This window comes from Lycorma delicatula, chromosome 1 (assembly GCF_047948215.1).
Source record: "Lycorma delicatula isolate Av1 chromosome 1, ASM4794821v1, whole genome shotgun sequence".
NCBI lineage: Eukaryota > Metazoa > Arthropoda > Insecta > Hemiptera > Fulgoridae > Lycorma > Lycorma delicatula.
In genome coordinates this window covers 92,798,311-92,811,059 of record NC_134455.1, presented here as the reverse complement: position 1 = coordinate 92,811,059, position 12,749 = coordinate 92,798,311, and the positions used below count along the sequence as shown (strand labels likewise).

Below are 12,749 nucleotides of genomic sequence, written 5' to 3'. Positions count from 1 at the left end.
TTCTTCAATCTTTCTTCCACATCATATCAGTTGTACATAATGCTCAATTCAATATTTTTCAGAAGTTATGTTTGCATTTTCATTTAAATTTATTAAAAATTATATTAAGTTTATCATAGTATTACTAATTAGTTAAACTATTATTATAAATTTTAGCACTGATAATATATGCACAAGTATATAAAAAAAATAAATAACAGAAACAGGAGAAAAAATAAATGTGGCCCACTTTGGATAAAGGATCTTAGGACCTTGAAAGCACAAAAGTTTACTCTGAACTTGTAGAGGATACTATACTGAAATTTTTTCTTAAGACTTTGGTTTTTTATAATTTCATTAATAGAGGAACTCAACTATACAATTAAACAAATATATTTAAAAGATAAATTTTTTAATAATAATTTTTAAGTGGATAATGAAGTAAATGTAAGATATAGTGTGCTTAGTATAAATATTTACTGAACACTTTTTTATTAATTACAAACTGCTTAATTCTTAGATGATAACAATCATTATTAGCCTATAAAAATTCTAGGATTAATTACTAATATTGTTAAGAACTACTATAATAAAAAAAAATATATACAATCTTCTTTCTGTATTTTATTAAATACAGAGCAAATTTAAATGTTGCAGATAAAGAATATCACTTATTTTGTCTTAAATTTTGAGGTTTATACTATACTATAGTCAGTTAATTACATAATAACCTTTTTTTTCAGAAAAGTGCGTTCATTAAAATAATAACCTTAAATTTAATGATATTTCAGAGAACTGAAGATTATTAAAATAAAAAATGAATACTAAAAGAGGTTTGAAAACTAGATTTTTCAGAATAAAATGAAGATATTTAGACGAGTTGAAAGCTGTAACCTTTAACCAATAATTTTTCATTAGTACTATTTCCTTTAAAACAAATCAGTAGCACTACCCCAAGTTTCTTTTTTCCAAAATTGCCAAACATAAATTAGTAAAATTTGAGTTCACATGAGTAATATATAGCATAGTACAAAAATTATTTGATGAATTTATTTTTTTTTTATCCTTTAATATATACCTCGACCGCTTACTAATTTGATCACAGTAAATTGCACCATTCCTCCAACTAGACTGATCATTCTGAAAATCTACAAGACAGAATTCCATAATTTATAATTAATACATATTGATTTTTATAACATTTAAATTTTTTAACCTGAATTGTATTATTGTAGAATAAAAAATTTCTATAAAATCATCCAATTAAAATGATTTTCCAAAAAAATTTACGTAAACTTACACTTTTAAATGTATTGCACTTCATTTTTAACTGAATTTCAGTTATATATATAATTATAAATTCAATCAATTCACTCTAATGTTGTCAATAAAAAAGAAAAGACTTCTTAAAAAATATTCTACTTTTAGATAAATAATAAACCAATATGAAATTTGTTTTTTTATTAACATAAATAAAATTTGAAATAGGCATGTATGGCTGTATCATATGGAAAGGATGTTTAATGATTATGAGGACGACTATAATGATAGCGATGACTAAATCATACATAATTTGGTAATAAAATTAAATGCTGATTTATAATAAATAAATAAATATTTACATGCAAAAAAAATATCACAACATGGCTTAAAATAAAAAATAAGATACACAAAAGACAGATAAAATGAGTAGTTTTTAATATTCTTTTTCATCTGTAAGGAGAATTTACAACTGAATATTTTAACAAATTTAATAACCAAAAATACTGAATGCATAATTAATATAATAAAAAATAAATAGATAATAAAAATTCATAAAATATTTGATTTCATAGCATATAAAAGAAATTAATAACAATAATAATAATTAAAAAAACAGTCCTTCTTTCATAGAACATTTAATATCAGTATGCAACTTTATACTAATTATAGTGATATGACACATGACAGATTTAATTAATTAGTAATAACAGTAAAACATTTTCTTTTCAATTTAAAATTGTGTGGAATATTATGATAATTTTTCTCCTCTTTCATTTTGAAATTTTAATAAATATTTTTTTTTAATCCAATTTTAGTTTAAAAATTTATAATAATATTAATAGAAATAGTTTTCAACATTAGAAGAATCTATGTAAAAAAACTCAAAAACGAAAGTAAAGTTAATAAATAATAAACGGAAAAAATTCATATGACTAAAAATGTACATAATTCTAAAAATATAGCAGTTAACCCATGAATGTTGACACTGTTACATCACATAAACACTGATAATAATTCAGATTAATTTAAGATACAGTGAACTAAAACAAAAAATGCATTAATTGAAGTGACTTTAAAATACCATTTATTAAGTTTAATATATGAAAAATTTCAGTTTTTGGATCTTTACTAAAAAAAAATTATATTGTTATATAAAACCAGTTTACTAAAACAATTTTACTTAAACTTAATTAATTTTAATAAAAGTAAATTCTGTTTATGATTTTTATTAATACTAAAATGGTAAATACAAAAACCTTTTAACTTATTTTGTACTGAAATTAAAAAAAAAATCCATTTCAACTATATAGTTTATATCCTATATATTATAGATTGGTACAACGCCTCCTGCAATTCATTAAATTTAAGTTTTGTTGTATTTTCAATGTATACGTTAATAACAATAATGAATTTAAAAAGTAAATAAATAAACAGGAAAAAATTATGAAAACACATTTAAGAATTATATTAAAAAAAGGAAGATATTTAAAAATAACAAAAACATTAGAATTATGTATTCACGAGGTTTTAAAAATACAAATTACGTAGACACAAGGTTTACAAAGTTAATGATAAATATCTTTATCAATAAAATATTTATTTACATGGCAACTAATAGTAATCTAGACTTTTTTAATAATTTAAGTTCAGTGTCAGTATTAGAGTATGTCAAAAATTGTAAAAAAAAAAGTATTTTATATCTTTATCTTATAATTAATTAGAAATATTTTTATCACAAAAGTTGTTTATTTTCTAATTCTGAATAACTTATATCTTTTTTGAATCCATATTTTCTAAAAAATATGGAAAAACTATAAATAATATATCACTAAACCTTTGTAATTAAATTATAATTTTTTTACATGTTTTTGGTTATTTACATATTAAACACTATCAACAGTGTAATAAAACACTATTAACAGTAATCAGTTAAAAAAAAAAAAAAAAATACAATAAGAAAAATACTAATATGCAGAAGTGCTATTTTTTACCTAGAATAATTTCTGGGAATAAAACAGGAAATGGAAATTATGTTCCACAACAATAATTATCTCAGATTTTTGTAAGTAGTTAATTAGAAATATGTAAGAAATATAAAGTTCTTGAATCTAACATGGTGATAAAAAAATTGGTAATTTAAATTAAAATTTCAAATGTATGAAAAAAATTGTCCAACTACATCATAAAAAGGATTTGCACAGCTTTAAATAGCAAAAATTATTCACTGTATTATTTGAATTAAAGAATTTGTTACCCTTTTAACAAAATAAAACAAAGAATTCAAATACTGAATAACTATCATAGTTTTAATTAAAAATTTATAATTATTACTTTTAATGAAATCATAGAATTTCTAAAATAAACATGAATGTGAGTGTAACTCTTAAACGATATATAAAGGTTTTAACAATATTTTAAGTTTTTTGAAGATCTTTTATAGAAATATATATTTTTAAAAAAGTATACTCACAAGATTATTTAAAATTAAAAATTGAACAACTTTTATTGAAAATAATTTTGGGCAAGTTTATTTTTATTTTTAATTTAAAAATGTGGAAAATCATTCTGATACATTTTTTCTAAACATAATTGTCATTATTTTATAAATAAATCATTTTTTCTAATGCACTAGATCTTTAACAGTGTATTATATATTATCAACCAAAACCCACACTGTAAATTCTGTATCAAAAATTCTAAACATTTTTTTTTTTTTTTTTAGGGATAACTTCTAATCATTTTCATTTAATTATAATATCAAGTATCATACCAAACTACTTATTTATTTTTATTTTTTTAAAAAGGGTGGGAGTAGATTTAATATAAAAACCCAGATAAAAATTATTATCTTTGAATAAAATCAAATTGAAGAACTGTTTTCTAAGATATATAATGAAAAATAAAATAGCATTCACACACGATGTTACTTAATGTTAAATAAAATCCTCTTAAGAAAATTGCAAATTGCATTGTACTTCATTATATTACAATAAACACATTCAAATCCATAAACTACATTTTATATAATTTTATTTATTTTTTTATGAAAATACCATTAAAAAATATCAATAATAATAATAATAATAATAACAACAAATATAATACTGTTAAATATTTAACTGTACACATGTCAGTAGTTTAAATAACTGATTCTGTAGCTGCATTATTAATAACAAACCCCTAAAAAAAAAACCACGGGAACAATATCTCAAATCTCATCATAGAAATAATGATGAATTCTATCTGATGAAATACAGTTAGCAGCATAAAACATAAAAGCAGACTTCATGATTAAATAATACTCTTAATCAATACTGTAATATAAAAACTCATTATTAAATTAATTGATATATTTAAATAAAATAATTTACATTAAATAATACAATGCATAAAATTTAGAACTGATAACTGATAAATTCATTCTATAGTGCAATACAATAATTTAAAGTAGCAATTCTTTCTTATTTTAAACATTAATTACAATTAATTTTTTAATTGATTAAAATAACAACAGTAATTAATGTAAAAAAACAATGTTGTACAATTTTTTTTTTGTTATGATAGCTGTCTAACACCTATATAAATTTATAACTTTTAATAAAATGAGCAAATATAAAACAATAATGACAAACACTACATGACACACAAACTGATAATAAGTTTTATGCTTAATTTTCTTTTAATTATAGTAATAATAATAACAATAAAACAACATACAGAATGAAAATTTAACATAATTTGTAAAGAATTATTTCACTTATATGTTGGTGTGTAATATTTTTATCGCAGCTTCAGAACCTGAGTATTTTTTTTTTAAAAAAAGAAAGAAAACACTGTTATGGTATTTAAAATGATGGAAAATGTTGTACCTTTAGTAGTTTTTAATTTTAACAATACACAACAATTTAAATAGTAAAAAAAATGAAATTATAAAGAAGACAATCATAATTTTTATATTTTTAATTTATAAAAATTTTAGGCCTTTTTTTAAGAAAATAGTAAAACAACTTTTAAAATGAAGAAAATAAGAAATTTATTAACTCCCATCTAATAACAAATAATAACTTGGAATGCCTTAAGTAATAGAACATCCAGAACTACAAACAATTAAAATGATATAATGAAATAGAAATAAAACATTATTATATTACAAAAAAGAGAGATTAAAAACATTGAAAATATGTTACACAATGCCTAAAATTATTCACATGAAATTGTAATATATGTTTATAAAACCATACATCGGCTATATCAATATTGGCAATAATATCAATGAATCATTTCAACTTTGTTACATAACTTACGTATCAAATAAATTTTCTGCAGTTGGATGTGAATAATTCAGCACATCATGTATGCAGATGTAACTAAGCACATCATGATGTATGCAAGAATTGTGTATACCTTTGCTACAACAAATGGTCATAAAAATGTTAATCGATATCCTGTATGCATGCAAAAAAATGTAAAGGAAAAATGTATCGCATTCATTCACATAAACATACATACATACACACACCCAAGTATTACATACACTCCCAAAAAAAAACTCAATTAAATTCAGCGTTTTCAAATGCATTGATAAAAAATCAATTAAAAACTAGTATGTAAGTTAATTCACATTGTACAGATAAATACAGAAAGTAAATTAAAGTAATATTTCCAAGAAAAGAGGCAATTTTATGTTGAAAAATGGATTCAAATCATTATTACTTTATAAATATTATTATTATTATTATTATTATTATTATTATTATTATTATTATTATTATTATTATCATCATCATCATCATTATTATTATTACTATTATTACTAACAAAGTAAAAAAATTAATAAGTCACTGTACATGTCATATATTTTTATGCTGAAATAATAAATTACAAATTATCACTTCCCAGATAAAGTGCACAACTATAATTATTTTTAAGCAGATTCACACTTTTTATTTGGGATAAAAGTTGCATACAAAAGTAGTAGAGGTCATATTACAAAACAAATGTTTCTTTGTACTTGTGAGGCACTGGCAGAGAGAAAAATAGAGAGATAGTGGGGCACATTATCTTCTGGCAATGCTATTGCTACCTGCGTGGTATCAAGCCATTACTGGATGCAGGCACACTGGGCGTCATCTCCAGTTCTACTAGCAACGGGAAGTGATCTGAAACAACAGAAATATTTCAAAAATCATATAACAGTGCATGATCAAATTAAATTTTAATACTGTCAAATTTACAACTTATATGAGCAAAAAACTTTTACAACAAATTATTAGAACCATTGATCTTGTAATTCCTCCCTCAAGTGGTTCAAGTAAAAAGTATTTTTATCTTTGTGATATTGGTAGGCTAATCAGACCAGTTTTTCTGACACAATTTAACAAAAGTGTTTTCTCATTAAAAAAACTAAATGCATTTCATTGATAGTAAAGAAAAGTCTTGATAAACGAACAGTTTCTAGTTAGAATATTTAGATAATATTTACATAATTCATTCGCTGAAGTAAAATTGTAAAATATTCATGTAATAATTTAGTTAATTTCATTTATTTTACAATTACATGACAAACACAGGTAAATTATTTGCCTATTTCTTGCTTTATCTCTATATGGAAAATACAGCCCAGTTATACTGGTTTGAAAATCTGAATAAGAAAATTAATTCTGTACGTAAATTTTCCAGTCATGGTTCTAGATCTTCAAGGAACCTCTTTCTGGATATTAATATCCAGAAAAGAGCTTCCAATCATTTGGTTGTACCTGTGGAGCAGTATAAACCTCTTCACTATTACTTCCCCGGCAACTATCTCCTGTCTAAAAGAAATCTCATGCTTTCACCTTTTCCTCTTTCTTATTCACTATCACCAATACAATTTACAAAAAAAATAGACTTACAAATATAGCAGTAGATACTAACCAACCTGACTTTTTTTTGCAAATAATAAGTACTTTCATGCAATTATGAATATAATCAAAATGAATAGCAGAATATTTATATTTTCAACCATGTCCCACCCACATTTAAGAATGAAGTTCTATTATTATAGAAATATTTTCAGTTGATTACATGCTTTTAATGATTACTTGCACATGCACGTTTAATACTAACATAATAATTTGAGTATGGTTCATTTGTAAATTTTAACAATCAGATATATTTTGCTATAAGTGATTTTATTTTGGGATTTATTACCACAGAAATTGGCACTAGTTAACCTGAAGAAGTAATAACTATGTTAAAATATAAAATGAAAATTTTTAAAGAAAATGGTATTCAACACATTTATTAGTCATATAGAAGATAAAGAAAGAACAACACAGTAACACAAGTACACAGTGTGTATTTATTTCCTGTTGATACCCAGACATTTAAAACTTTTATTTTAAATATAAAAAGTAAATATTACATGGGTACTGATATTTCTGCCAGCATTTAAAGAAGTCATTATGCTATTGTTACCTCCCTTACAAATCTAATTATTGAATCTTTCAGCAATGGAGTATTCCCTAACTGCCTTAAGATTTCTGCTGTTATTCTCCTCCTTAAGAAAGATTCGGCACTTAATTTACAAAATTATGGGACAGTTTTGTTATAGTCCATTTTTCTAAGGTATTTGAAAAAATTATGAAAATCAACCAATAACTTTTCTTGACAAGCATTAACAAACTTACTTACAGCATGGTTTTAGGAAAAAAATTATCTACTGACACAGCCATTTCCCAGTTTTTGTAAAATATTTTAAATTCCAAACATAACAAAAAAATTTCATTTTTAACTTTTGCAACCTCAGCAAAGCATTCAAGTTCACATTTTTTAATGTTGAAAAACTTAGAAGCTATGGTATCAGAGGAGCTGCTTACAATTACTTTAGAGTCATACCTTAACAACCATAAACAAACAGTTACAATTTTATCTTTAGATGACAATACATATGCAAAATTTGGGTCCTTACTTCAAGATGTAGAATGTGGAGTTTCTCAGGGAATTGTTCCTGGTCCCTTGCTTCTTTTTATTGTTATTAGTAACCTGCCTAAAACTCTTGAGCTATTCACTGTAATCTTTTTTGCAGGCAACACACATGTCTATATATTTGATGATAATTTAAAAGGAATGGAAAATTGTTCAATACAGCTCAAAAAATTATTCATTGGATGAATTATAACCATTTATTAACTATAAATATAAATAAAACTATAACATTGTGTTTTCAGGTAGATGTAACAATGCTGATTGCATGAACAGAATTCCTATTAATGATAAAAAAGTTATTTCTTTCTTCACAAATAAATATTTCTAGGTGTTTTATTAGATGACAAATTTTCATGGAATGAATAAATGATTTCATATGTAAAAAGTCAAGCCAAATTGTTCTGCTCTAAACCTTCTTAATAAAAAGATAAGCCTATCATCGTTAAATATTTATTATCCCTACACATATTCTCATACAAAATGTGTGTCATCTCTTGGGACTACCTCAAAAATTCTGAATGAGATTTAAAATACAAAAATGGACTGCCAGATCATTATTTGGTATCCATAAATTTGAATCATGTTTACTACTTTTAGAAAATTAAATATGTTAACTTATCCTTGAGTTTAAATTTATGAATGTACAATCATTGCTAAAAATAATGGTCACTAATTCTTAAAAAATAACAATATCCACTTTTACTAAGCCAGGTAACAGAACTGTTTTCATACAACAAATTGGCTTACAAAAAGAGCCTTATTATGCTTCTGTTGTAATTTTCAATAAACTGCCAAATCACTTGAAAAATCTTCCCAAAAATTAATTAAAAATATAATTAAAAGATTTTCTTTTATGGGAACAATATTATTCTGTTGATGAATTTTTAAATAATATTAATTAAAAACAAAACAAAAAACTCACTTTACATCCATCCAGTTTAATGTGTACATAAATATCTCCTCAAAATGATTTTCAATGACACTTCTGAACAATGAATTACTTAACAGTAAATTTTTATTTTCAATTACCTTTATATTGTTTCATGTGTTTGTATTTAAATAATTAATATGAACTTTGAACATATCCATTTTTTGTCTAATAATTTATTTATAATTTATCTTATATTGATGTGATCTACAAAGTATTTTTATCTGAAGGAAACTGGTCTTACACCAGAAGACACCACAGTTGTTAAAATTAAGCAAGAAAATCAAGAACAAAAACACTCACTTCACACTCGCAAGAAAAAACTCGCAATATGAACATCACTAAAAAGGGCACAAAGATTGGAACATATGAAAAAGTACTGGGAGGACTACAAGGCTCAAACAATCCCATTGAAGAGACTTGTATAATGGACTGACTAAAGTGATCCTATTCAGTCATAAAAGATAACAATAAAGGTATTTTTAAATATCAATCAGAAGAAAGACAGATTTATTTATTTACTGATCTGGCTGGGCCATCCCCAGTAAATTGTGGATTGCATTAGGAATCTACACTCATTTTTTTTTAATCTGAGACTAAGAGATATGAGATACAAATAATGAGAGTACAAAAAATGTACTAAAAAATCATTCAGGTTATTTTAATATAACATAAATCCTCATAAGAGATACTATGTTTTTCCAAATGTTTCAATTAAATTCAGAAGAACCACATATATTAATGATTTAATATCAAATAATCAAATTTATAACAGTTTCTTCCATTACGCAGACCTCAACACACAATTAATGTATCTAATCAGAAGGGGAACTGAAAAATGAAATAATATTAAAAAAAGATTATTTAAGTTATTTAAAAGATATTAAAAAAAATTTTAATCAGAAAGATTATGTAAATTTAAATTCTAAATGTACAACACCCATTTGTTATAACTGGGTTATAAGGAAGTTTCTAACTGTTACAAATAAATTAATAAATAGAGACAATGAGAAAAGGATGACACAATTGGCTTGTGAGACTACTTACTTATAAAAAGAACCACTAAATTGCTCAGTCTTTAAAATGATATAAACTTTCTAAAATATTGTTTAAACTTTAAGATTATATTTAACTGACAATTTTGTTTATATATTGATACATATAATTCACATATTTTCAGATATGCAGTACAGCTTTTTTTATTTAGAACCCATAGCCAGTTGCATCCCTAGTTGGTATAATGATACATAGTAGTAACCAGGGACGTATCCAGCACACATCCAATAACTGATTTGGCCAGACCTCAAATTACCTACTTAAAAACTATCAGCTAGCACTAATCATCTATACCAGCGTTTCTCAACCTTTCAGTATTTGCGACCCACTTTCCAATCATAATTTTCATTGTACCCCCCTCATACAAAGTATACAATAATAATGTATTTTGACACTAAAGCTACACTACGACCTTAATTACAAACCTTACAAATTACCAAAAATAAGAAAATTTATTGATATTTATTAACACCGATCCACTGCACTGACAAACCAGAATGGATGCCTCTCGATTGTTCTCTGTTTTATGTCCACCATATTGGACATTCTCACGGCTTAACGAGAAGTTCCAATTTGTCTTGAAAATTCTGGAACTTTTGCACAATCATTTGTGCAAACGTGTATAAATGCTACACCTCATTCAATTCCAGCTAGTCTCAGTCAAGTCAATCCTTTATCACTATCGAATCTATTGTGAATGTGTATATAATAATTTGTGTATTAAATATTCATGCTATTAAATATTCACGGCAGTAGATTTATACAGAATCATGGATAACTTTTTAAGTGGGCGTAAACAAGCAATAAAGATAGTGAAGCATCAACAAGTGCACAGATGAGCGTGGTTTCCGAAATAAAATCAAGTAAATATTCTCAAGAATACTTACACTTTGGGTTTACCAGTACCAAAGTAAATGAAGAAGAAAGGCCCCTGAGTGTCATTTGCTCAAAAATTTTGGCAGCAGACAGCATGAAACCTAATAAACATTTGGAAACGCTTCATAGTGACTATGTTAACAAACCCTGAGAATTCTTCAAATTAAGATTAAAATCATATGAAAAGTAAACATCATTTTTAAAAAAAACTTTGTCTGTGAATGAAAAAGCTTTACATGCCTCTTACAAAGTTTTATATAAAATAGCCACATGTAAAAAGCCTCACACGATTGATGAAGAGCTTATTTTGCCAACTATGTTTGGAGATAATTTTACCAAACAATTGCAGTCCATACTCATCAAATGTTACCCATCAAATTGGTGATATAGCTGAAGAACTACAGCATCAGCTTTTCAGGAAGTTGCATGACAAATTGTTTTCAATTCAGCTTGATGAGGCAACAGATAGTAATAAAGATGCTCATTTCATTACCTATGTTCGATTTTGTGAGGTATGTCAGCAGTACAACTACTTTTCTGCAAACCAATAGAACTCAAAGCAACAGCATTCACATTTTTGCTATCTTAAATGATTTTACAAGGCAAGCTAAAAATAGAGTGGAAAAACTGTGTCAGAATATGCACCGATGGTTCAATGTCTAGAAGATTCTAAAGTATACAAGCACTTGTGAAACAAAAATCTCCACAGTCTGCCTGTACACAATGCATCATCCACAGAGAAGTTCTGGCTTCCAAAGAAATGAGTCCTGGTCTGAATAGTGTGCTAAGGACTGTTGTAACCGTAGTAAATTATACAGGGTGTCCCATATAAAACGCAACCCATCAATCACTCATCCATGAAATTTCAAAAGTCAAGCTTACTCCCTTACTCGTTACTGAAATGGACTCGTCCAACATCTGAACATCGCGGCGACGCAGTAGAACACTATCGATAGTAACAACAATGCAATTATAATGTTCAGTGTATTGCTAGAGACAAGATGGTGTTTTCGCTAGATGAACGTGTTTTCATTGTTGAGTCGTACTTCAGTACGAAATCAGTGGTTGCAGTGCAAGATTTGTTTCGCCATAAGTACCCAGATAAACCAGCTCCTAACAAAACATCAGTATTAAGGTTAGTTGCAAAATTTAAAGAGACTGATTCTGTTAATAACAAGGAACACAAAAGATCTGCGTCAGTGTTGAATACAGATACAGTTACTGAAACTCGCCTCGCCAAATAAATCGATCAGACGTTTGTCTGCTGAAATTAATTTGTCTAAATCAACTGTTCATCGGGCGACCAAACAATTACAATTACGACCTTATCGCATTCAAACGGTTCATCAACTTCTTGAGCCCGACAAAGAAAAACGGCTATAATATTGTCAATGGTTCTGTCGATTTCTGCTTGAGGAAATTAATGTTATGTATTCGTTATTTTTCACAGATGAAGCATGGTTTCATTTGGATGGCTACGTAAACAGCCAAAACAGTAGAGCTGAAAAATCCCCACGTTTATCATAAAAAACAATTACACCCGCAGAAGTTGGGCGTGTGGTGCACGATATCGCAGAAGAAAATAATTGGTCCTATTTTTTTCGAGCACACCATTAATGCAGAATGATATCAGGATATTTTATTTCAGTTCATTGCACTCTTGGAAGAGGAAGACAGACAC

The 12,749-nt window shown here is 25.9% G+C and overlaps 1 protein-coding gene across 6 annotated transcripts in view; it reads right to left on the bottom strand.

Moving 5' to 3' along the window:
* Window positions 1-3,704: 3,704 nt before the first annotated feature.
* twin (CCR4-NOT transcription complex subunit 6-like twin) overlaps window positions 3,705-12,749 on the bottom strand; it is a 654,848-nt gene continuing 645,803 nt past the window's right edge. For 5 of the 6 annotated variants that reach the window (XM_075357815.1, XM_075357830.1, XM_075357850.1 and 2 more), the window contains one exon: window positions 3,705-6,401. In XM_075357815.1, the coding sequence (XP_075213930.1) occupies window positions 6,322-6,401 (80 nt within the window). In that variant the 3' untranslated portion in view covers window positions 3,705-6,321. The remainder of the gene's footprint in view (window positions 6,402-12,749) is intronic. The other variant, XM_075357822.1, reaches the window with a different exon arrangement.